The sequence below is a fragment of the Rattus norvegicus genome, chromosome 14 (genome assembly GCF_021556685.1).
Source record: "Rattus norvegicus strain SHRSP/BbbUtx chromosome 14, alternate assembly SHRSP_T2T, whole genome shotgun sequence".
NCBI lineage: Eukaryota > Metazoa > Chordata > Mammalia > Rodentia > Muridae > Rattus > Rattus norvegicus.
In genome coordinates, this window is record NC_141547.1 from 22,277,603 (window position 1) to 22,303,965 (window position 26,363).

General features: G+C 35.8%; 1 protein-coding gene across 2 annotated transcripts in view; it reads left to right on the forward strand.

Annotated features, from left to right (window-relative positions):
• Positions 1 to 26,363, forward strand: part of Uba6 (ubiquitin-like modifier activating enzyme 6) — a 63,780-nt gene that overhangs the window by 31,439 nt on the left and 5,978 nt on the right. For both annotated transcript variants that reach the window (NM_001107213.1, XM_087582953.1), the window contains 14 exon segments: positions 785 to 966; positions 2,221 to 2,326; positions 4,376 to 4,465; positions 4,556 to 4,636; positions 5,430 to 5,558; positions 6,970 to 7,021; positions 7,110 to 7,173; positions 8,081 to 8,150; positions 9,447 to 9,518; positions 11,625 to 11,742; positions 13,210 to 13,403; positions 14,883 to 15,010; positions 16,087 to 16,174; positions 17,300 to 17,394. In NM_001107213.1, the coding sequence (NP_001100683.1) occupies positions 785 to 966; positions 2,221 to 2,326; positions 4,376 to 4,465; positions 4,556 to 4,636; positions 5,430 to 5,558; positions 6,970 to 7,021; positions 7,110 to 7,173; positions 8,081 to 8,150; positions 9,447 to 9,518; positions 11,625 to 11,742; positions 13,210 to 13,403; positions 14,883 to 15,010; positions 16,087 to 16,174; positions 17,300 to 17,394 (1,469 nt within the window).

Here is a 26,363-nt window from a genome sequence, read left to right on the forward strand (position 1 = left end):
TTTAGTTGTCTCAAACCAAAATATTTAAATCAGGAAAAGAAATAGGCAGTGTACTCAAAGGCAGAGGTAAGTGGATCTCTTGAGTTCCAGGGTAGTCTGGTCTACACAGTAAGTATTAGTCATAGTTACATGGTAAAACTCTGTAGTAAAAAAACAGGTAAGAAAGAAAAAAACATGTGCTTTTAGTTTAAAATTTTCCCTTGTATTATCAACTCATTGTCGATCTTAGGAAATGAAATGTAAGCATGTTATGAACAGGTGACTACAATACCTGTCATAGTTAACCTGATATCCTCTTACATAAATACAAATGACAGGGTAATGGTCTCTGTGAAGTCAAATGTCTTACTAGAAGGATTCACTGTGTATTATCTGTAGATGAACACTAAAGACCTATTTGTTAAATTTCTTGACTTCTAACAGTTTCTGACTTTGTTTTTGTAGTAAGAAATAAAACATGTTAGCCTAATAGTGAGAAAAGACAGAAAGCTGGAAAGACCTTCATGGTATCTGAAGTAACACAAGGTTCAATGACAGATGAATGAAATGACACATGGTGGATAAACCTTTAATTAAAAAAATAAACATAGTTTTTAAGGCTTTGTAAAAATACTTGAAAGTGTCTAAGGGAATTTGCTACACAATGAAGGTTGATTAGAATGTGTTAGTATGTCAGTACTTTGCTGTCACCTCATATATTCGGAATGATTAGAATATGTAAATTCAGTCATACTTCATCTTTTCTGTTTGACATTTATTCCTTCTTTTTTATTTACTTGTTTAGAAACCTAAAAGCTATACTGCTGCTGAAGCAACTCTGAAAATAAATCCTCAATTAAAAATAGATGCACACCTGAACAAAGTCTGTCCAGCCACCGAGAGTACATACAGTGATGAATTTTACAATAAGCAAGACATCGTCATTACAGCACTAGATAATGTGGAAGCCAGGAGATATGTAGACAGGTATGTTCTTGAAATTCAAGTGCATAAAGAACTACTTTTATTTTTGGTTTTCACTTTCACATTTTGAAAATTACCAAATTACCTAATTATTTTTATGTCATTCTAGTAGAGCTACTTAAATTTAAGCATACTGGTGATTTCTCATTATACTTAGAAAAAAATTAATATTGATAAAACAGCCTAAATGGTTTTGTTTTGTTTTTATGAAATACCTACCACCTATCCACTGTTCCAGCTTTAGATGTGGCCAGTGTTCCGTCTCCTTACTACAGCTATATAAGCCTTCTTTAGGGTCTGCAGCAGCCTCTTAGGAAGAACTAAGTTGGTTTTGGGGTTCAGGAAGTTGTATTTCCCTTCCTCCAAAATTCTTGTCCCCAAATGTGTATACTGCCAATTCTCTCCTTGTAAGGTGTTCCCTCATCTTCAAGTTTCAGCCTAAATAACTTTGTTCAAACAGACATTTACTCCTAATTCCGCTTGTCTTAGTACTTTCTCATTGTGGCACTTACTTTTAATGACATACGTGTTTACCTAATGTTTGGTTCTTCACTACATTTTTCATCCAAAGACTATTTATTTTCACTGTCAATCATCTGATATCATTCAATGCGATTTATGAAATCAGTCATTGAATGAATCATTGTGTGACTGCAATGTTAAGATACCAGAGCATATATCAGAGGTTTACCAGTTGAGAAATGAGAGAGAAGCAAATCTTGAGAAGAAAAAACAAACAAGAAAAAAATTATTGCATTTCATTTTGTGTGTATATGCGTTGGAGGAGTAGTGCACAAAAAAAAAAAGTCTTAGGATACTAAAGTGTGTAAAACATGACTAATGATACTATTTAGTTAATACTGCTTGGAATAAAGACCAGTTGAGAAGATGTGGTATAACAGAACTTATAGGCAGAAAGTAATCAAATAATAAATAGAAAATGAAGAAAGAATAATGTAGTTAATAATGGAGGAAATAGAAATTTTAAAAAATGATATTTTAAAGTCCGATTAAGTAGGGAAAAACAGAAATTACTAGGTTGAAAACAAATTTTATATATGTGATAGCGCTAAGAAGAAAAACTTAGTAAAACTGTTAGCATGGGTCATGTTCTGTTGGCTACAACATGCATACAAAATGGTCAGCATGTTGAATATTAAGTAGATAACAGTAAGCTATCCTTTGCTTACTGTTACTGATCACTTTTGTGTTTTGCTTTGTTTTGTTTTTTTCTTTATATATTTTGTCTCCAAATAGCCGCTGTTTAGCAAATCTACGGCCTCTCTTAGATTCTGGAACAATGGGTACCAAAGGACACACCGAAATTATTGTACCTCAATTGACTGAATCTTATAATAGTCACGTAAGTCAGTATATTGAATAAATGTCTGTCTTTTTATATCACAATTTTTGTTTTCAAGGAAGAATTAATTAATTTGACTTAGCTTTAACAATCTTGGTTTTAGCTCTGACCAGTTGATATATATTTGTGCATCTGCATGTTTAAACATGTTGAATGTAGTTTTTAAGTGTGTGTTCAGATAGTAGGAACACTATATATGTGTAGTGGCTAGAGATCAATGTCTGGAGTCTTCCTCTGTTTTACTCTCTGAATTTTTCTGACAGGGTCTCTCACTGAGCCCTGGAAATACAGATTTGACTAAACTGACTGGCTCTCAAGTGCCAAGGATCTCTGTCTCTTTATTGCTGTAATTACATGTCATACCTCCACACCCAGCTTTTACATGGGTGCTTGAGAACACACGTAGGTCCTCAGGCTCACATAACTAACATTATACATCGCCCTTGCCCCTAAATAAAATTTTAAGGAGTTATCAAGAAAAAAGAGTTTTAAGTTTTCTAACTACCATTGAGTTGAAAATAAGCTTATAAAAGCTTAACTTTTTGACTTGAAACTTTTAACTTTTTGACCGAAAATAGAAATGTCACCAGAGACTTGGAATCCTATCAATTTTCTGATCTTTTGGTTTTATTCTGTTAGATATTAGCTGGTATATAAGAAAATGAAGAACACAAGTGTAATGACTGTGTACTCATTTTTTAATCTTTTTATTAATTATTTACTTTATATCCTGATAACAGCTTTCCCTCCCTCTTCTCCCAGTCCCTCCCCTTACCCTACCCCATTCAGTCTTCCTCCCCTCTCCTCAAAAAAGAAGAGCGCCTCCCATAGATATCAACCAGCCTTGGCAAATCAAGTTGCAGTAAGACTACTAGGTCATCTTAAATGTTTGTCCTCATTAAGAATTTATGCCCCTAGCATGCATTATTAGTAGTATTTGTGAAACCTAGTAAAAATATGAACCTGGTAATTTACCCAAAAACTACCCCTAAAAAATCATTCTTCAGTGGTTCAAGGAAGCAGTGTGTATGTATTTTAGAAAGTAAAGTATAAAATTTTTTCTCATAAATGATTTTATAATATTGCTAAAGTTGAAACTATGGGTCTAAAAATTATTTGTAGGTTTTATAATTTAAAATTAAACAGTTCAAGTAAATAATTAAGTATATGATTTTTCTAAGTATTAATGTTTCTTGATTTAAAGGGTATGTTTGGTTTAGTAAAATTTTTAAATTCTTAGTGTACACTGTTTTCCCGTTTTCTTTCGTGAAATTCACTGACTGGTACAAATAATGACAATAATATAAGAGATTAAACTGATGTTTAATTAGAGTATTAAGTAGGGGAATCATATGCATGATGCCAAGGGAAGATTTTCATAGTCAAGGATCCTCTCAGTCTGCTACATTTGCTGAACTTCCTCCTGTTCTTTTATTTCAGACTCTCATAAGACATAGCCAAACAAAAAGTTGCTTTCTCATAAATCAGCAAATTAGAGATCTCTTTCAGTAAAAAGGCATAACTTGAGTCATTTTTGACTGAGTAAACCAGTAAGCTTAGTCTTTAAACAAACCCTCTAATAGACAGGGAGGTCTTCAGTGGTTCTTCCACTAGTAAGACAACTTAATCATCCCCATCCAGTGTATACTGTCTCTAGTAAACTACTAAGAGTCCTATTCCCAAGTGTTTAATCTCATGTAGGATCTTTGGGAACACTGAGAACTTATACATTAAGAATTCCTAATCACTTCTCTAAGTTAGAAGTACTGTTAAGAAAGTTTACATGTCACCCGAATTTGTCTAGAAAAAAATTAATAATGTATTGTGATTGGCCATGTCTGCCACACCACATAAGCACACACTGACAATAATGATGAGATTTGTGTTTCTCATGTCTTTCAACAGGTTAAATGTTCAAGAAATTAAGTTTTGCTTTATTATCCAAGATGAAAGTATTACCATATGAAAGTGTATAACACGCCTTATTTTTAGACCAGTCAGACTCAAAATTTAGCCAAATATTTGGTTTTTATTTTTATTTTTCAATAGCGAGACCCCCCAGAAGAGGAAATACCATTTTGCACTCTCAAGTCCTTTCCGGCAGCTGTCGAACATACTATCCAATGGGCAAGAGACAAGGTAAAAGTTCTTAGTGAATTGGTCTTCTCTGAATTAGACAAGGTAATATTATAACTATTAAACATACCTGAAACTTTTTTCCCTTTACAGTTTGAAAGTTCCTTCTCCCATAAGCCTTCACTGTTTAACAAATTTTGGCAAGCCTATCCTTCTGCAGAAGATGTCTTACAGGTAAAAGAATGCATTTTACTTCAGAGCCAATACCTATGTTAGTATAATCTTATTTTCAAGTTACCTAAAAATAATAAAACTTTCCTGTAGCAGTAGGGAGTGCTTGAAAACTTGATCACAGTGAAACATTCTGTTGGGAATCCTAAATTTAGGTGATAAATAGCCTGTTTTGTTTTGTGTTGTTTTGTTTTAGCTTGAACTGTATATAATTGTCTTTGAGCTTCAGACTAATTAGGCTTTGTGGTTCAACCAAACAAAGGTATAATAATAGAGATAAAATAGCAACAGATAATCAGAGGGTTTGGTAAATTCTTTGGGGAAAAAATTAAGATCAGTTCAAGTGAAAATCAGGGCTGGACAGTAATCTTATTACTCTCATAATAAGGCCAACTTCAAAGACAACTGCTCTACATTTAGTCATATACAGCTAAAAAGGTCAATTTTTTTATTAACTATTACTCCTAGGTCTCTGTACACTAAGGACCTCTTTGATACAATTGCCAGCACCCACATGGCAGCTCACAACTAGCTATGACTCCAGTACCAGGAGATCTGACGCCTCACACAGAGATACATACAATATAGGCAAAACACCAATGTGCTTGAAATAAGAATAGATTGTTTTAAAAAGAAAAAACAGTCTAAAGATCCGGTTACTGTCCTTTCACATTCTTCTCATAATTTTAAGAAAAAAGAGAATAAGTGGTTATGCAGGAAAAAAAAATACTAATGGAGTGTGTTTGTGCCTATAAAATAATGTTTTTTTTTCCCCTTTGTTTTTCTCTTATTTTAGAAGATACAAAATGGACAGAGTTTAGAAGGCTGTTTTCAAGTTATTAAGCTGCTTAGCAGAAGACCTAGAATGTGGTCCCAATGTGTAGAATTAGCAAGACTAAAGTTTGAAAAATACTTCAACCATAAAGTAAGTATACATCTAAGACATTAAAAAAAAGGTCTGGGGTTGGGGATTTAGCTTAGTGGTAGAGCGCTTGAGGCCCTGGGTTCGGTCCCCAGCTCCGAAAAAAAGAAAAGGGAAAAAAAAAAGGTCTGTCCATGGCTCATTTATTTATTACTAACATCCCTGACTTAAAATATTTGTTCTTTTCCTTCAAGCCTTTTAGAAATAAATAGTAAGTTAACTGAGAGTAAAGCCTAAGCATATGACCAATTTCTCTTTAATGGTAACTAGTTAAAACATTTAGTGTGCACGTTCTGGCTTGACTTGTCAGCTGTGCACTGAGCTGGCCCTATGTGCAAAGTTAGGTTAGGGTAGCTTTTGTCTCTAGGTAATATGAACTGCATTAATTCTCTGGTCTAAGTAAGTTTGCTCAGAATAGAAACGAGAGACTGATAATGCAGGTGGGATTTTTGTTCAGAGCCTCTTAGGAGACAGCTATATCATGATCCTGTCAACATGCACTTCTTGGCATCCATTTATTGGGAAAGACACAAGAGGGTGACTGACTCTGCTCAGAGAAGCAGCAGCCTTATATAAGTTTTTGTGAGGGTGGCGTGGGATTGGAGAGATTCTGCTGCCTGATCTTGGACATTTTGTCTGCAGAGCAGGGCCTAGCCTCTCAACCCACAAAGGCTTAGAATCAGTACCTCTTTGTTTCTCTTAACTAAGTTTCTCCTGAACCATCTTCTGTGATGGTGTTTTTGTTTTTGTTTTATGTTGGTATTTTTATTTTTATTGTTAAACTCTTAATGATTTGTTTTGTAGAGGAGTGGAGCATGTTCATGGCCACAGTGCTCCTATGGAGGTCAAAAGACAAGCAGCAGCACTCATTTCCTCCACCAGCGGGTCCTAGGGGTCAATCTCCGGGTTTATGATTGGCAGCACATAGCTTTGCCCCCTGAGCACCAGCGCTGCTTTGCTTGATTTTTATTATTATAGGGAAAAAAAGGAACCATGGAAACATAAGAAAATAGTATACTGTCTGTATTCATCATTTTTACCTTTCACCTCACTTGAAGCAGTATGAGTTTACATGGTTCATATTCCCACCCTCTTCCAAGCACATCTTAAGCATATAATTTTGTTTTTATATTTGTTGTAATGATTGCTCTTAGTACAGAATAGTGTGTAAAGTATTGTAGGAAAGGCGTGAAGTGGTTGTAAAGACTAGAACGATGTGCGAGGACAGCAGGAAGCCAACTGATTCATGACTGACTCCAGGACCCCGCTGTGCGTCTCCTAGGCTTTGCTTGTTTGTTGGGATGCCTAAGCAGTGTGTACCCAGCGGGTTGCTTGGTTCTGTTAAACTTCAGGGGTTTTTCTTCAAATAACAAATAGCAGGGACTTTGTTTTTCATTCTTTATTCTTCTTTTAGGCCCTTCAGCTTCTTCACTGCTTTCCTCTTGACACACGATTGAAAGATGGCAGTGAGTATAACCATTGTAAGAGATTTGTAATATAAAATACTGGATATGACCTATATTTATTGAAAGTAATATTTTATCATTTTACTAGGTTTATTTTGGCAGTCACCAAAAAGGCCTCCTTCTCCAATAAAATTTGATTTAAATGAGCCTTTGTAAGTATATGTGTATATGTTAACTGTAAACTCCTTAGTTATGTAGTGCAGGATCTTCAGTGTTAAGTAACTTAAGTCTCTTAGTGCAAAAGTTAGCAAGTCTTTCTAGTCAGCAGAGCCAGCTGCATCTTCCTACACAAGTGTGCATCCATCTATTTATATGCTAAATAAGTCTATTGTTTATAATATCCACTCCATAAAACACAAAGTCGCCTCTACTCTTGCCTGTAAGAAAATAGAATGAAAATACATGTTCTTACAGTAAATAAAGCTAAGATGGTTTATGTGGAAATGCAGTTAATGTGACCCGCCTACATTCACACAAGTAAGGTTTTAGTGTGTCGCTGGTTTTAGACTCACACTTAGCACGTTTACTCTCATCAGACACTTAGTCTACCTTCATTAATCTGCCTTTCTACAAGTAGCACTTTGCTTAATTTTCTCAGCTCCTGCTTCCTTCAAAATTTCACTTACTATCCAAAATTGCCTTTCTAATATGACATACCCTTTTTTGTTTTTGCTGGTTCAAATCTAATGTATACTCATTCCTCATTCTTACACACACACACACACACACACACACACATTCATTCTTATGAATTAAAATTACTTTTCTCCAAGTATTCTAATAGTTCTGCACATCACAGTATTTCTGGTGAATACTTGAATATAGTGTTTTAACATGTGTTTGTGTATCAAAAGGACATTTGGTATCTCCTTATGTGTTGTTTTAGTCTAGACAAGAATTTCATTGTCTTAACTTTAAAAGGGGTAAAAATTAATTCTGCAAAACAGAATTTAAATGGAGTTCTTAAGTGTTAACATGAAGGCTGTATTTCCTACTGACTTAAATATCTTCTTAAAATTGCCATTCAAACTGCTTCAGTTTTTATTTTTATTTTAAAAGGCACCTCAGTTTTCTTCAGAATGCTGCAAAACTATATGCTACAGTATATTGCATTCCGTTTTCAGAAAAGGTAAGATACTCTCCAGGTTCTAGCAAGTGATTCAAAATCCAAGTTGATTTAGTTGGTGGTATCAAGTTTGTGTTTAGATTATAAGAATCATTCAATCTCTTGGTTATTTGTTTGAGACATAAACTCCCACATGTTTGAACAATGAGGTAGAACTTGCCTTGAGGTCCAGATCTTCTTCAGGTCAGATTATAGACAAGCACCTTCATGCTGAGCTAAAACCTTTCTTTTGGATTAAGAAAAACAAATCTTTTATTTTGTTGTGTTAAAGACCATTCTAATGGCAGAAGTTGTCTACTCATTGCAGTACTGGTAAATAGAAAACTAATTTTTCTTTATGAATTTAAATGTTGAAATAATATTTGTGAAAGCAATCATAAGTAATAAACATATTAATAACCTTTTTACCTTTTTCTCTTATCCTAGTTACTCTGAATTAGAAATCAAATGAGCCAGTTCATAGTAATTTAAAAATACTTCAAAGAGATGGATTCTCTTTACTTAATTTTTCACTTTAAATGTTAACTTTCATACATTTCCAGAAGTCTGAAGGTGTTCTCCTGCTTTGATTTTCATGCCTTAGAGTCCTGCTCATTCTGTGAGACATTGTCTTTTGAGTGACACCTAACAAGTTCCATACAGTTTTGAGAGACAGTACATGTATATAGGTTAGCTTTCTCCTTAAATGCATATTAGAGTTAAATAAATTCTGCCTTCAAGGAAACTGATTAGAGAAATATAAAAAGAAAAAGGTCTTGGTTTTTGTCGTTTTCTTTTTTAGATAGGGTTTTACTAAGTAGATATATAAACCCAACAAGAGTAGCTTCAAATTCATGCATGAGTTGTCCATTTCAGCCTCTTAACTGTTGGGATTCTAAACATATGTCCCAAATCTGGATCTGTATTTAGCATAGATATATGCCTGTTATACCTTAATCTTTCTTGGAAATAAAATATCACATAAAGATCTAGGAAAAACTAATAGTGTTCAGTCTTGTGTTGCAAGTCTTAACTAATCTCAAAAGCAGTGTGCCTCAGTTTTTCATAGGAGCTTCCTAGTAGTAAATGGAGATGTGGGCTCATTTGGGTCAGCTTGAGATATTATAAGAGTTGCTTGCCTCTTGATGTATGAATTTAATTAATTTTTCAAGTATAACATTCAGGAAAGCTAAAACTCTGGCACTGAGGAAATGAAGAGAAAATGGTATCTTTTTTTAAATTAGCAGAAAAACAAGATTTAAATTAGAGATTCAGAATTCTAAGAAATGTGTTGGTAACATAGCTTCTTTTATGAAACAGGACTTATCAGTAGATAGCCTCATGGACATTCTTTCAGAAGTTAAAATTCAGGAATTCAAGCCTTCCAACAAGGTAAGATAGAAGTCCATTCACATAGCTAGTGGTTATTAAGCTGCTGCTTATAACAAATTTCATTTTCACCCTGAAGAACAGTTCCCAGGATGAACAGTTTTTGCCGTTAGTGGTATTTTATTTCAAAGAGTGGAGATGGGCTATAGAAAGAAATGCACCAAAGCCTACATTAGCTGGCCTGCCACTTGGGTTGTTGTTTTATAGGCAAAATTATTCCTTAATTCCAGAAGCCTGTCCTTACAGTGCATTGCGCGGAAGGAAGAATAGCAGGGAATCCTGTTAGGTATTTCAAGAACACAGAAGAGGATGAGACAGATGATGTGGAACTGGATTCTCTGTATACATCAGTGTAGTACTGACAGAAGTTCTCAAGATTTGAAATTAGAAGGAGCTGTGGGAAAGACTACTAGTTTCTTAGGCGAAGTAAGTTAACAGTTTAGGATGAAGGCAGGAAGCTGAAGATAGAATGAGTATAGAGTAATTGAGAGCAGAGTAGAAAAGTCAGTAAAATGATACAGAATTGCAAGCCATCACTGAGGATTCATATAACGTTAGTGTGTGTGCTGTGTTCTACTATAGATTGCCATGACATTCAAGCATATTTAGCTTTGGTACCATTGTGGCACTTGTTTATGCTGCCAAGTAGAAGGAAAATTGATCTAATAATTATGCCCAGAAAATATCTTAAGAAAGTTTCAGAGCCCTTAGTAGGCAGTGAAAATAGGAAGAAGAAAAAAAATAAATTTTATGTGCATAAAGTATTTTTTATAGACTTACTATATGCCATTCTTTTATATACTCTAAAAGTTAACCATGAAATCACCTTCCTCAAGAAAGTGATATCTGTAGGCATCCTACATCTTTATTTTATAGAAGGGGATCTTTGTAGCTAGTTTATTTTTACATAAATTCATGAGTTTTCTGAGTAAAATATTCATGACATGTAAGCTATAAATAATAATACAATAGTAAATTAAGAACAAAGTGGTGTCACATTTGTAAGAAAAGTTTCCAACCCATATTACTCTTTGGCAAAACTAAGCTAAAGCCCAGGAAACACACTCTAGTATGTTTTCTGGCTTGCATGGCTTCTGCTGCTATGACAGTTCAGGGCTAATAGATTTCCCTAGCAGTATAACATTTTAATGTAGACTGTTTTACAACTCCTTATGATAGCTCGCACTAAAGGTTTAAGGCCAACATGCTCTTGTAGTTCTGGATTTGACAACCAGATTATTAGACATGAGAGCAGGCAGAAGTTTCTATTTTATTGATTCGTTAGTACATCATAAATGTTTGTGACGTTTAATATATCAGAACATAATTTGGTAAATTTTTAAAATAAATAGTACTTTAACAGTCATGGAGATGTTCTGTGGTTTGAAAACATCTGCTGATCCTGTGGACTGTTTACCAGGTAATTTAAAGATAAATCAGTTGTGGTTTATGCTTCATTTAATGATGCTGTAGTTGGTATATGAAGAAAGATGTGTTCTTTAGAAAAGAAGTACTCAGTAATAGGCAAGTACTTAAAGGCCATATTATACATTTTGCAAATACTCATTTTTTTCTGCATGAATCAGCTACTCAGCTATGTAATTTAAGTCTAATATAGATTTGTCAAAGTCAAACTAATGAACATCAACTTCATAGAAGTGTGGAATTTTTTTTTTTTTTTCTTTTTTTCGGAGCTGGGGACCGAACCCAGGGCCTTGCGCTTGCTAGGCAAGCGCTCTACCACTGAGCTAAATTCCCAACTCCAGAAGTGTGGAATTTTAAGATAGCTATCACATAAGCTGTTCAGTTTAAAATAAAAAAATTCAAACTCCAATAAGAAAAATAAATTGTTTTAGAAATGGTAGTGGTCTCTTTGTGACCAAGGTGGAGACCCAGGTTCTAACATAAACATGCCAGTGCATGGAAATAGATGGTAGACAAAACATCAAAATAATATGACTGAGCAAGAGAAAAATTAGGCCATAATGATCAGGAGCATTGAGCACATATTTTCTCTTATGATTCAAATAAATAAGTAAATCAGATAAGTAGTAGTCAAACTTGGATGTAACATGTAACAGTAATGAACATGTACACATATATTTAAAGGTTGTTCAAACAGATGAAACTGCAAGGAAACCAGACCATGTTCCTGTCTCCAGTGAAGATGAGAGGAATGCTGTTTTCCAACTAGAGAAGGCTCTTTCCTCTAACAAAGCCACCAAAAGTAAGAGGGACTCTTTAAAATACCACGGACAAGATAGACCTACTGTCCCAAAGAGCCATATTGATAAGTTCATGGGAATAATTTTTACTCATGATAGCTGGCCGTAAAGATTTCTGTCTTTAATTGACTAAATTCATCATTTTTCTCCTCATGTTGTTGCCTTCAAGTTGTAAAATTTAATTTTCCAAATTATATCAGCTATTATATGGTTTTATGCTTTAGATGTTGACCAGATCTAAAATCACAGGCCAATAGCTTGCTTTTGAGGAGCGGAAGTTTCAGGTTAGCTAGGCACGCTGGTCATCAGAGTCAAGGAAGGCACAGTCTTCCTAAGCCATATAGCAAGGCCCTGTCCCATAGTAAAAACCAGGTCATTCCCGATTCATCCTTTAAACAGCACTCTAGAACTAAGAATTACACGAAAGTCTTTTAGATTGTGTGTGTATGGTGGGGGGTAGATGAACAAGTGGGCATACATATGCCATGGCACACACAGAAGTCAGAGGATAAACTTGGGCACTTGAGTGTTGGTCCTACCTGCCATCTAGCTTGAGAAGGAAGCTCTTCGTTAGTTTTCTGTGGCATGTACCGCGCTAGTTGGCCTGCAGGCTTCCAAGGATCCTCCTGTTTCTGCCTCCCATCTCTCCATAGAAGCACTGGAATTGCAGATCTGCTCACTACGTCTGTCTAGCTTTTGTGTGGTAGATTCTGGGCCCTGAAAGTTGGGTGCTCATGCTAGGGAACAGGTTCTTTTACCTACGGAGGCATCTAAATGTCTCAATTGCTGACTAGGAGTACAAACTAACTTTAAAAACAAAGTTATTAAAGCTGAACTTCCCATTCTTTAAAAGCAGAGTTAGTTGTTCACCTGCTTATGTATGCTTACCATCTTTTGTTAGAGAAATCAGCATTGCTCTAAACTCTGTGAATTCATGAGTGAAGCAGTAAAATTTCAGGAAAAAAATTGTATTGTTAATAGTATTTAAAGTGTTACTGGAATTCACTAATCTAGAAGTATTCAGAAAGATTCATAAATGACTTTCTTAGTTGTCAGAGAGAACATGTTTCAGAGTAATATTTATGTGGTTAATTCTGAGTAATACCAAAGAATTACTTTTATACTTCACTTGGAAGCACATAATGTGGCAAATTGCTTTCTTATTTCTGTTTAATATTTTTCATACATTACCTTCTAGTTTAGTGGTATTAAAGTCATTGTTTTCATGTTCTTTTCTAACGTCTTGCTCTTTATATATTTTTCAATTGATTAATAACAGATTTTTATGATGAATATCTTTATTAATTGAGAAATGCTTTCAGCAGGTCTTTCAGCTTGGTAACTTGTATATTTCCTTATTAGAAATCTTGTTCTTTGAAAATTGTATACACATACTTTTTATACATTGCTTTTTACCTCATAAAACCATTACCACTAACTAGAGAACATTGTCTGGTTGCTCTGGTCAGGTGACCTTCAGATGGCAGTGCTTTCATTTGAAAAAGATGATGACAGTAATGGACACATAGATTTCATCACAGCTGCTTCCAACCTTCGAGCCAAGATGTATAACATTGAACCAGCTGACCGTTTTAAAACTAAACGCATAGCTGGTAAAATTATACCTGCTATAGCAACATCTACTGCTGCAGTTTCTGGCTTGGTAAGCTTACTCTTTTAAAAATGCTCTTCTTTCTTCCACATTCTACCAACCTTAGCTTACCATTCATATTTTAGAGACAAAGATAAAAAGTTGGATATTCTAATTTAAACTTTCAAGATGTTTCTGAAGATAGGATTTAGTTGTTCTTACAGTGGTCCCAATGACAGTTCTTTCCCTTCTGGGTTTGGGGCAGTGGAAAGAATGGACCCACCCCAATAGCCAGCTGAGGAACAGGGCCTGGAGCCCAGGGGACACTTCAGGATCCCCTGGAGTTTGAGTTCAGCACGCAGATATCCTGAGGTGCCAGAGTGAGCTATGGAATCTGAAAAGTACATGATTTTGAGCACTCAGAGAGAGGCAACTGGACAGGCTCAGAGAAGAAGATGCACAGAGCTGAGGGCAACAGAGGAGCACCCAAGCATCCTGTCACTTTTCCTTCCAATACTCCACAGGAATCTTGTTAGCCTCCATGCAAAGTAGGTATCTTAATATTGTAAGCACTTGGGAGTCATTACTGTGACCATTTACTATGTTGTACTCTCACTTCTCTAGAGTCAGTCAATTTACATCCTGTATTGATTGGATGTAAATTGCTTTACTTTTGTGCTGTGTGTCTGCTTTGAAAATAGGATGATTATGTGATGAAATAGCTTTGTTACTGTATGTATGTAGAATAGACTTAGCATATGTGAATCTATTCCATTTTAATTTAATTCCAATTAAAATGCCACATTAATGGAGAATTATAGAATGTGTAAACAGTCATTAATTTCTTGCTTTTTTAGATGTTGGTACAGGTTAATTAGTTAATTTCAATAATGCCATGTATGGGCTGGCTCAGAATTTTTCATGAAAGGATCACTTTTTTGCATGCTTTAGAATATATATTTATTTTAAAAAAGCTTTCAAAAAACCACTTACAAAGGTAAAACATAAAAAATGAATTTGGATAATAATTATTTTCTCTAACATTTTCAAATTCAGATGATAAAAATATTTGGGCACAAAATGACATCAAAACAAATTCGTATACTAAATTTTATCTACTAAGAAAATAAAATAATCTATTACAATTTTTATGGTATTTACCCAAGCTGTTTGCTTGTATTAAAACTTCATGTTATGCCAAACACATGTGTATATTTTTGTAACTTTTTTATGGTTTAAATTATATTTAGTATATAACTAAAGTATATTTACTTTAAAAAAAGAAAAACATGAAGTTCTTTTTAAAATATATTGAATGTTCCTTAAAAATATAGTAAATTACTGAAATAAAAATTATGAAAAAATAATAAAAGCATAAAATGTACTGAAAATATAGAGATCAGTTAAATTAGAAATGTATGTTGCGACAGTCATGTGGCTGTTCATACTAGTTTACACAGAAATGCTAGGACCTGGGAAAACAGCAAGACCAATTAAGTTCCTAAGTAGTTTTAGACTTTTCAAATAATCCGATCACTTTCTCTTATCTAGGTTGCCTTGGAGATGATCAAAGTAGCTGGTGGCTATCCCTTTGACGCTTACAAAAACTGTTTCCTTAATTTAGCCATTCCAATAATAGTGTTTACAGAGACATCTGAAGTAAGAAAAACTGAAATCAGGTATGTATGAAAGTCTGTTTTGCTAGTATAACAAGAAAGAAATACAGTATTCTACCCTTAAGTAGGAAACACTGTGTTTCATCTCCATTTCTTCTTCGTTAATCCTTCCTCCTATTTCAGAACCCAGTCAAACTTCATTTGATGAATCCTTTCCAAGTGGACTAGCCAAAGAATGCTCTAGCCTTGGCTTGTCACACCACTTAGCACTATACTTGGTTCCTAACTTGGATAATTTTACAGCTGGTCTTGTCTGATTATAGTCTTGTCTGACTGTGAAACATACAATCTAATTCCACACCTTTATTACAACAGAAAACAATTCCTTGAGTTTTTGTATTTGGCATTTCAGGTTGGCCACAGCCAGAAATGTGAGAAGTATCTTGTCAGAAAGAGCTAATCCATATTATCCTCATACATTACTATAGAACAACAAAATATTGTTATCCATACAGAATAAAGCGAGGTGCTATGTTTCTGACTTTTACATACATTTGCACATATGCCAAGTTGCATATAGGCCAAGATAATTATTGTAGCATGTTTTTGACAGACAATGATTCGAGCAATCTAAATGTTCAGTTATTGATGACTAGAGCATCTGCACCATGAAACCTCTACAGCTACTTAAAGGGATATATGCACGTACATACATAAACATGCACAGACACACACGGAGAAAGAAGCACCATTTACATAGCTATACACCTATATAATATGTAAGACATGAAAACAAAAAGATTATGAATGTAAGGATGGGATCAGAAAGGAATGAAGGAGAGTCATGGCCATTAGTAGAAAACAATGGTATACATGCATGAAACTGTCCTAAACTCATTACTTTGTGTGAACTAAAGAAGTATTTGTAATACAAACATGAAATGAGTCACAAAAAAAGAAATACAAAACACAGATAAAAGTGGTTACCTATATGTATTGACTATTTTAAAAATTGTAAACTTCACTGCCACAACATTAATTTCTAAACAAATAATAAATAATGGACCACAGGAAATTTTTTATTACTACAAATGGAAAGAGATTTTAATGTTTGTGTTCTTGCTATATTTCTACAACAGAAACGGAATATCATTTACAATTTGGGACAGGTGGACTGTACATGGAAAAGAAGATTTCACTCTCTCAGATTTCATAAATGCTGTTAAAGTAGGATATTTTCATTTCATTCATTTAATTAGTACCTTGAAGTCCGTGGTTTCTGTGTAATGTGCCTCCCAATTCTTGGGAACCCTAGTATGTCCTTGAAACTATAATACTAAATCCTTTATCAGGTTTACTCCTGTATGTATGTATGTGGTACAGTTTACAAATAAGACGTTATAAGAGAATAACAAGAGTATTATATTAGAACAGATACTGTAGTGACAGGATTTCTTTCAAGATTGGTAAGCTTATTTTACTGTAGATCTTAACCTGAGCTTCTGATATTTTTTCTTTCCCTCTGACCTTGAGTGCTCTCTTCTTTCCAAGGAGGCACTTTTGGATTTTCTTTGTCATGTCTGAGTTGTCAGTGTCATTGTTGCACTTGTGCCTTCTATTAAGTCAGTGGTTCTCAACCTTCCTAATGTGTCCCTTTAATACATATCCTCATGTTGCAATGACCCCCGACCATAAAATTCTTTTTGTTGCTGCTTCATAGCTGTAATTTTGCTACTGTTATGAATCGTAATGTAAATATCTGTTTCTAATGGTCTTAGGTGACCACTGTGAAACCCAAGGGGCCACGACTCACAGGTTGAGAACTGCTGTAGTTTGAAGCAGCGCTTACTTAAGACACTAGTACTTTATTACGTGAATGAGAATTCAGTTCAGGTAATAAAGACAGCTACTTAAGCAACTAATAGGTTAACTGTGTGAGTGCACTGGACCAACAACGGCTTCACTCTGGTTATGTTAGAAGACAGCTTCAGACTTTGCCACACTACCTAGAACAGCAGACAGTTCAATGTTAGTATGTTTATTCTAAGGGCTGAGCCTGCGGCTCAGTGGAAGAGCACATGGCTGACATCGTCTAGCCCTACCTGCAGCCTCCAATACTGGGGATGCACATAAGCTGTTTAGTTCTGAAGTTTTCCAGTTAATATTTTTAGGCTCTGCTTAACTGAGAAAAGTGAAACCACAGATAGTCACTATAGTTTTTAACCTGTAAAGCTGTTGGAAGGTATAAATAATATTTATATAAGCCTACCCTCTTTTCGGTAGATATAAAACATTTTTACCCATGTACTTTGGATGAGGCTTTGATTGTTTCTTTTGGGTGTTTACTTTTAGGAGAAGTATGGAATTGAGCCAACAATGGTGGTGCAGGGAGTCAAAATGCTTTATGTTCCTGTAATGCCAGGTCATGCAAAAAGGCTAAAGTTAACGTAAGTATTTAACATGTGCATAAGAATGATGGGAATCAAAATTAAGTTCTGTACACACTGGAAAGCAAAGAAGTTACTAGGATTTATATAAAAAGCATTATTCTTGCTTTATGCCATTAGTAAAGACTGAATATAGCAGGAGGAAGGCCAACAGTCCAGCTGGCAACAGAGACTCATAGGATTACACCTTTGTGAATTTGTTACAGCCCAGTCAGTGTGTAACTAAGTAACCCATGCCTTACTTGTGAACATCGAAAACTACATTTGTCACTGAGATATAAAACAAGAGCACAAAATAATTGCTTTTATTTTTTTTTTTTTACTAAAGATGCCTGTTGTGTGTCAGGCTTTATTCTAAGAATTGAGGATACAGTTGTGAACAAAGAGTCTTCCTACTTGAGGAATTAGAGAGAGGAAAACCTATGTACAATGAGGTAGTGGTAGATGCTGTCGAGAAAATAAAGAATGAAGAGAGTAGGAGAACGAGGGCCGCATTGTTATATTTAATAGTCTGCATATCCACTCTGCGCGTTAGATTCTTTACCTGCTGATGTTGCATTTTAGAGGAAGAAAACTAATCAAAGAAAGCCAAAATCTTCAGGGTTGTCTGCAAGGCCCTAGGGGACCTAGTTCTCCATATCATTATACGGGCCTTCTCTATTTCTCTCCTGCCCTCTGCATTGGTATCTGTACTTGTGGAACATGACAGACATTCTCTGGTGAGGGCTTTGCTCTAGTTATTCCTCTGCTTGTAGATTGGAGACTGGGTTCATAGTCACTTTTGGTCTTTGCACTTTCTCAAATGGCCTTTCTGAGCTCTGTGTAGCACTGTGAACTGTCTTCAGCTGCAGTTTTGTATGCCTGCCCCATTTTGCTCTCCCTTTTTAAAAATGCATTTCTTTTTTTTTTTTTTTTGAAAATTTATTTTTTTTTAAAATGCATTTCTTTATTCTTTAAAAGTTCATGATATGTAATGTAGTTTGATCATCATATACTTGGATCATCATTACCCCCTTATTCCCTTCCTCCACCCATTAAACCAGTAGTTCTCAATCTGTGTGTCACAACCTTTTTGGCAAACCTTAATCTCCAAAAATATTTGTTATTATTCATAACAGTAGCAAATTTACATCTATGAAGTTACATGGAAGTAATTTTATGATTGGGGGTCACACAACATGGGGAGGCATATAAAAGGATAACAGCATTAGGAAGGCTGAGAACCACTGCATTAAACTCTTTCATTTATCATGAAAGGATGTTGGGTTTTGTCAAAGGCTGTTTCTCTACATCTATTGAAATGACTGTGATTTCTATCCATGATTCTATTTATGTAATATATTACATTTATTGGTTTTTATATGTTCAGCTATTCCTGGATCTCTAGAATTAAACAAACTTGATCATGATGAATATCTTTTTGGTATGTTTGTGAATGCAGTTTGCTAGTACTTTAATGAGACCTTTTCATCTATGGTCATAATGGAGATTGAATGGTAACTTTCATGTGTATCTGTGTCTGTCTGTGTCTGTCTGTCTGTCTTTATCTGGTTTGGTGATAGGGAAGGACTGGCTTTGCAAAGTGACTTTGGAACCATTCCTTCCTTTTTCTATTTATTGAATAATCTGAAAGGATTGGTATTAGTCTTTAAAAGCCTGGTAGAGTTCTGCAGTTGACCAATCTGGTTCTGGACTTTGTTTTTTGTTCTTGTTTTTGTTTTTTAATTACCATTTCAATCTTGATGTTCATTATAGATCCATTTAAATTCTTTATCTCCTCTTAATTTAACTTTGATAGGTCACATGCATTTAGAAATTCATCCATTTCTTTTGGATGTCCCAACATAGTTTTTATGTCCTTATGATTTTACCTGTTACAATGTGTCACTTCCATCTCCAATTTTATTAATTTGGGTCTTCCTTTCTCTTAGTCATTTTGACTAAGAGTATGTCAACTGTGTTTATCTTTTCAGAAAACCAACTTGTTTTCATGTGCATGTGTGTCTGTACACATGGAGATGTGTGATGTGTGCAGTAGTGTTAGGGTTGCACTATGAGTGTATAATGATCAGTGAATGATGTCAGTTATCTTCCTCAGCTACTTTCCACCTTCATTAGGGAGCAAAGTCTCTCACTTCGCTTAGAGCTCACTTGTGAGCTTGGCTAAGCTGACTGACCAGCAGTTCCCGTAAACCCTATCTCCACCTCCCCATTACTGAAACTACAAAGGCTGCCACGTTTATCTTTGTATGTGGTCTAGGGGCCAAACTCACATCTTTGTGCTTGCACAGCACGCACTGCCTTCCCCAGGCTCTTCTTCCTTTTCTTTGTTTCCTAACACTTCCCATTATATAACAGCTGCAATAGATTTTGCCTGTATTGTTATTTGTCACTATATTCTCCCTCACATACAATACTAGCTTTCACAGTGTGTAAATCTTTACTAATTTTTTTCATTGTTATATCTCAAGCAGTTAGACCTGGCATAAAATAGCCATCAGTAAAAACTTGCGTATTATCTCTGCAGTGGTTTTCTTTAACACGACTCTCAGCTTTTGGTTTTCAGTTGAAGTTAATCATGTAATTATCTTAATCATCTTTACCTTAAAAAATGGTTATATGAGGTAAGCATTAATTTGTCTTATACTTGCTTTTATTACAACTCCTCATTATCATTTAGAGAACTTAGAAGCTGTATTTAGAATTCTTGTGATATCTACCACCTAGATGTAAGTGAAATGTATGGTTATGAATTTTGGTAGTAATCTTAAATTTGCTGCAAAGTAACATGTTTTGAGAGTTGGCCAGTGTGGGATCCCTAATTTAGCAGGTATTTTTTGATTACTTAATTGGCTGGACACTTTGGATCAGTGGATGAGATCAATGGATTAAGAGCATGAACTTGGCTTTATAAAGACTTGTGTTCACAGGCTTGGGTGGTTGTTTATTAATACTATTTTGTTTCCTTCAGTAGCTTTGAAACATAGATTGTCTTCCATGATTGTTCCCATAGCTATTTAGTGTTAAAGTATTAGTACACCTTAAAAAAGGTAATAGCACAGGAGAAATATTTTATAACTTTTAGTTCTTCTTTTTGTTATTATGCAAACATCCCTGATATCAAATAGTGTATTCAGAGAAACTGGTACATTGATTATTAATTCAAACTATAAGTAAAATCATCATTATAATGACACCCCACCATGGACTTTGCTAAATCAACCTTCATTTGTGGTTAGATTTCATTTGAGCATTTCAAGGAGGATTATTGTAGGCAAAAGCAAACAGCTTGTGCAAGGAAAAGAGCTATCGTGTGGGGTTAAATAGGTAACCTATTTCAGAGCCTAGCAGCCAACCTTGCATGGCCGTATCTACTAGAAATGAAGAGTCATGAAGCCATCACAGCTCCTTGACATAGTTCCAGCAAAGCTGAGCCAAATGTGTCATCACTGTCATTCTGTTTCTCACTTTTAGGCTTTGGTCTCTGTGTGTTGCATTCTTGGGGATATTTATGCTATGATTCATTTTATGTCTTCTCCTGAGACAATTATATCTCCATCCTTTTAGGAAAGTCATAAACTTACTATCCCTTCTGCTTTTAGGGAAATAATTTTATCTGGCCCAATTTGGAAGTCTTCCTTATGCCGTGGAGATCATGATACACTCAGATAAGCACAAAGCCAGGAATTTCTTTATGAGGCCTAAGCAAACTCTAACAGTGTAAACTTAGAGATAGTTGACAAACTCCACCTTGCAGTTGATTTGGTAACAGATTTAAGACCTCTTTTTACAATACAACTGGAGCTCTCCAAAATGTGGTTTAACGAGATGGGGATCATAGAGGGTTTGCCCCTGGAGGACTAGAACTCGGTAAGTAAGACAGATTGACTAAAATAACCTTTGCCTTCTATATTCTGTAGATGATGGAAGGATATACATAAAAGGAGTTAGGTTAACTCCTTTTTATTTGCTGTTCATAAAAAGACCAGTTCAGTTATTTTCTGTTTATCTATTTAAAACTGTAAATACTGCCAGCTTAAAAGCTATCATATAATAAATGTGTTTGCTTTGATGTAGACATTCTTTAAATTCTTTGAATTGGAGTTATAGGGCTAATAATGAAACCAAAATATATTCCAATTGTACTTTCTAATTATGACAGAACTTGTAACCCCAGACACAAAATGAAAAAATCACATGTTTGGAGACAAAATGATGTCATCTGTACTTCTTAGATAATCATTAGTCTGTCTTTGTTCTATAAAACCTATATAACTAAAAAAGCAACCTGAATGCTAGTCAGTCAGAGCTACAAGATTCCACTGACCACCACAGCTGATTCACTCTCCCTCATGGACTCCTTATCTATCTCCTCTCAGAGAAGAGAATCCCTGAGGCTCCCCTCCCCCTGCCACAGATCAGTAAGAGAAAGAATAGACTGAGGGCAGTTTGCATTTTAACTTTTAATGAAACCTACTTTTTTCTCTTTAGGAAGAATGCTAGAGGATCCATGATGTTTCTAAACTAGGAAGTGTAGGAAGAATCACTGCAGTACTCTTGGGAGTTTTGTATCTTTTTTTTTTTTTTTAAATTAACTTGAGTATTTCTTATTTACATTTCCAGTGTTATTCCCTTTCCCGGTTGCCAGGCAAACATCCCCCTAATCCCTCCCCCCCCTTCTTTATGGGTGTTCCCCTCCACATCCTCCACCCATTGCCACCCTTCCCCCAACAGTCTAGTTCACTGGGGGTTCAGTCTTAGCAGGACCCAGGGCTTCCCCTTCCACTGGTGCTCTTACTAGGATATTCATTGCTACCTATGAGGTCAGAGTCCAGGATCAGCCCATGTATAGTCTTTAGGTAGTGGCTTAGTCCCTGGAAGCTCTGGTTGCTTGGCATTGTTGTACATATGGGGTCTCGAGCCCCTTCAAGCTCTTCCAGTTCTTTCTCTGATTCTTCCAACGGGGGTCCTATTCTCAGTTGAGTGGTTTGCTGCTGGCATTCGCCTCTATATTTGCTGTATTCTGGCTGTGTCTCTCAGGAGCGATCTACATCCGGCTCCTGTCTGCCTGCACTTCTTTGCTTCCTCCATCTTGTCTAATTGGGTGGCTGTATATGTATGGGCCACATGTGGGGCAGGCTCTGAATGGGTGTTCCTTCTGTGTCTGTTTTGATCTTTGCCTCTCTATTCCCTGCCAAGGGTATTCTTGTTCCCCTTTTAAAGAAGGAGTGAAGCATTCACATTTTGATCATCCGTCTTGAGTTTCATGTGTTCTAGGCATCTAGGGTAATTCAAGCATTTGGGCTAATAGCCACTTATCAATGAGTGCATACCATGTGTGTTTTTCTGTGATTGGGTTACCTCACTCAGGGTGATATTTTCCAGTTCCAACCATTTGCCTACGAATTTCATAAAGTCATTGTTTTTGATAGCTGAGTAATATTCCATTGTGTAGATGTACCACATTTTCTGTATCCATTCCTCTGTTGAAGGGCATCTGGGTTCTTTCCAGCTTCTGGCTATTATAAATAAGGCTGCTATGAACATAGTGAAGCACGTGTCTTTTTTATATGTTGGGGCATCTTTTGGGTATATGCCCAAGAGAGGTATAGCGGGATCCTCAGGCAGTTCAATGTCCAATTTTCTGAGGAACCTCCAGACTGATTTCCAGAATGGTTGTACCAGTCTGCAACCCCACCAACAATGGAGGAGTGTTCCTCTTTCTCCGCATCCTCGCCAGCATTTGCTGTCACCTGAGTTTTTGATCTTAGCCATTCTCACTGGTGTGAGGTGAAATCTCAGGGTTGTTTTGATTTGCATTTCCCTTATGACTAAAGATGTTGAACATTTCTTTAGGTGTTTCTCAGCCATTCGGCATTCCTCAGCTGTGAATTCTTTGTTTAGCTCTGAACCCCATTTTTTAATAGGGTTATTTGTCTCCCTGCGGTCTAACTTCTTGAGTTCTTTGTATATTTTGGATATAAGCCCTCTATCTGTTGTAGGATTGGTAAAGTTCTTTTCCCAATCTCTTGGTTGCCGTTTTGTCCTAACCAGTGTTCTTTGCCTTACAGAAGCTTTGCAGTTTTATGAGACCCCATTTGTCGATTCTTGATCTTAGAGCATAAGCCATTGGTGTTTTGTTCAAGAAATTTTTTTCCAGTGCCATGTGTTCCAGATGCTTCCCTAGTTTTTCTTCTATTAGTTTGAATATATCTGGTTTGATGTGGAGGTCCTTGATCCACTTGAACTTAAGCTTTGTACAGGGTGATAAGCATGGATCGATCTGCATTCTTCTACTTGTTGACCTCCAGTTGAACCAGCACCATTTGCTGAAGATGCTATCTTTTTTCCATTTGATGGTTTTGGCTCCTTTGTCAAAAATCAAGTGCCCATAGGTGTGTGGGTTCATTTCTGGGTCTTCAATTCTGTTCCATTGGTCTATCTGTCTGTCTCTGTACCAATACCATGCAGTTTTTATCACTATTGCTCTGTAATACTGCTTGAGTTCAGGGATAGTGATTCCCCCTGAAGTCCTTTTATTGTTGAGGATAGCCTTAGCTATCCTGGGTTTTTTGTTATTCCAGATGAATTTGCAAATTGTTCTGTCTAACTCTTTGAAGAATTGAATTGGTATTTTGATGGGGATTGCATTGAATCTGTAGATCGCTTTTGGTAGAATGTCCATTTTTACTATATTAATCCTGCCAATCCATGAGCATGGGAGATCTTTCCATCTTCTGAGGTCTTCTTCAATTTCTTTCCTCAGTGTCTTGAAGTTCTTATTGTACATATCTTTTACTTGCTTGGTTAAAGTCACACCGAGGTACTTTATATTATTTGGGTCTATTATGAAGAGTGTCTTTTCCCTAATTTCTTTCTCGGCTTGTTTCTCTTTTGTGTAGAGGAAGGCTACTAATTTATTTGAGTTAATTTTATACCCAGCCACTTTGCTGATGTTGTTTATCAGCTTTAGTAGTTCTCTGGTGGAACTTTTGGGATCACGTAAATATACTATCATATCATCTGCAAATAGTGATATTTTGACTTCTTCTTTTCCGATCTGTATCCCCTTGACCTCCTTTTGTTGTCTGATTACTCTGGCTAGAACTTCAAGAACTATATTGAATAAGTAGGGAGAGAGTGGGCAGCCTTATCTAGTCCCTGATTTTAGTCGGATTGCTTCAAGTTTCTCTCCATTTAGTTTAATGTTAGCAACTGGTTTGCTGTATATGGCTTTTACAACATGTTTAGGTCTGGGCCTTGAATTCCTATTCTTTCCAGGACTTTTATCATGAAGGGGTGTTGAATTTTGTCAAATGCTTTCTCAGCATCTAATGAAATGATCATGTGGTTTTGTTCTTTCAGTTTGTTTATATAATGGATCACGTTGATGGTTTTCTGTATATTAAACCATCCCTGCATGCCTGGGATGAAGCCTACTTGATCATGGTGGATGATTGTTTTGATGTGCTCTTGGATTCGGTTTGCCAGAATTTTATTGAGTATTTTTGCGTCGATATTCATAAGGGAAATTGGTCTGAAGTTCTCTTTCTTTGTTGGGTCTTTGTGTGGCTTAGGTATAAGAGTAATTGTGGCTTCATAGAAGGAATTCGGTAGTGATCCATCTGTTTCAATTTTGTGGAATAGTTTGGATAATATTGGTATGAGGTCTTCTATGAAGGTTTGATAGAATTCTGCACTAAACCCGTCTGGACCTGGGCTCTTTTTGGTTGGGAGACCTTTAATGACTGCTTCTATTTCCGTAGGAATTATGGGGTTGTTTAACTGGTTTATCTGTTCCTGATTTAACTTCGGTACCTGGTATCTGTCTAGGAAATTGTCCATTTCCTGCAGATTTTCAAGTTTTGTTGAATATAGGTTTTTATAGTAAGATCTGATGATTTTTTGAATTCCCTCTGAATCTGTAGTTATGTCTCCCTTTTCATTTCTGATTTTGTTAATTTGGACACACTCTCTGGGTCCTCTCGTTAGTCTGGCTAAGGGTTTATCTATCTTGTTGATTTTCTCAAAGAACCAACTTTTGGTTCTGTTGATTCTTTCTATGGTCCTTTTTGTTTCTACTTGGTTGATTTCAGCTCTGAGTTTGATTATTTCCTGCCTTCTACTCCTCCTGGGTGTATTTGCTTCTTTTTGTTCTAGATCTTTTAGGTGTGCTGTCAAGCTGCTGACATATGCTCTTTCCTGTTTCTTTCTGCAGGCACTCAGCGCTATGAGTTTTCCTCTTAGCACAGCTTTTATTGTATCCCATAAGTTTGGGTATGTTGTACCTTCATTTTCATTAAATTCTAAAAAGTCTTTAATTTCTTTCTTTATTTGTTCCTTGACCAGGTTATCATTGAGTACAGCGTTGTTCAATTTCCACATATATGTGGGCATTCTTCCTTTATTGTTATTGAAGACCAGCTTTAGGCCATGGTGGTCTGATAGCATGCATGGGATTATTTCTATCTTTTTGTACCTGTTGAGGCCCGTTTTTTGACCAATTATATGGTCAATTTTGGAGAAAGTACCATGAGGTGGTGAGAAGAAGGTATATCCTCTTGCTTTAGGATAGAATGTTCTATAAATATCCGTTAAGTCCATTTGGCTCATGACTTCTCTTAGTCTGTCTACGTCTCTGTTTAATTTCTGTTTCCATGATCTGTCCATTGATGAGAGTGGTGTGTTGAAATCTCCCACTATTATTGTGTGAGGTGCAATGTGTGCTTTGAGCTTTAGTAAGATTTCTTTTACGTATGTAGGTGCCCTTGTATTTGGGGCATAGATATTTAGGATTGAGAGTTCATCTTGGTGGATTTTTCCTTTGATGAATATGAAGTGTCCTTCCTTATCTTTTTTGTTGACTTTTAGTTGAAAATTGATTTTATTTGATATTAGAATCAAATATGGCTACCCCAGCTTGCTTCTTCCGACGATTTGCTTGGAAAGTTGTTTTCCAGCCTTTCACT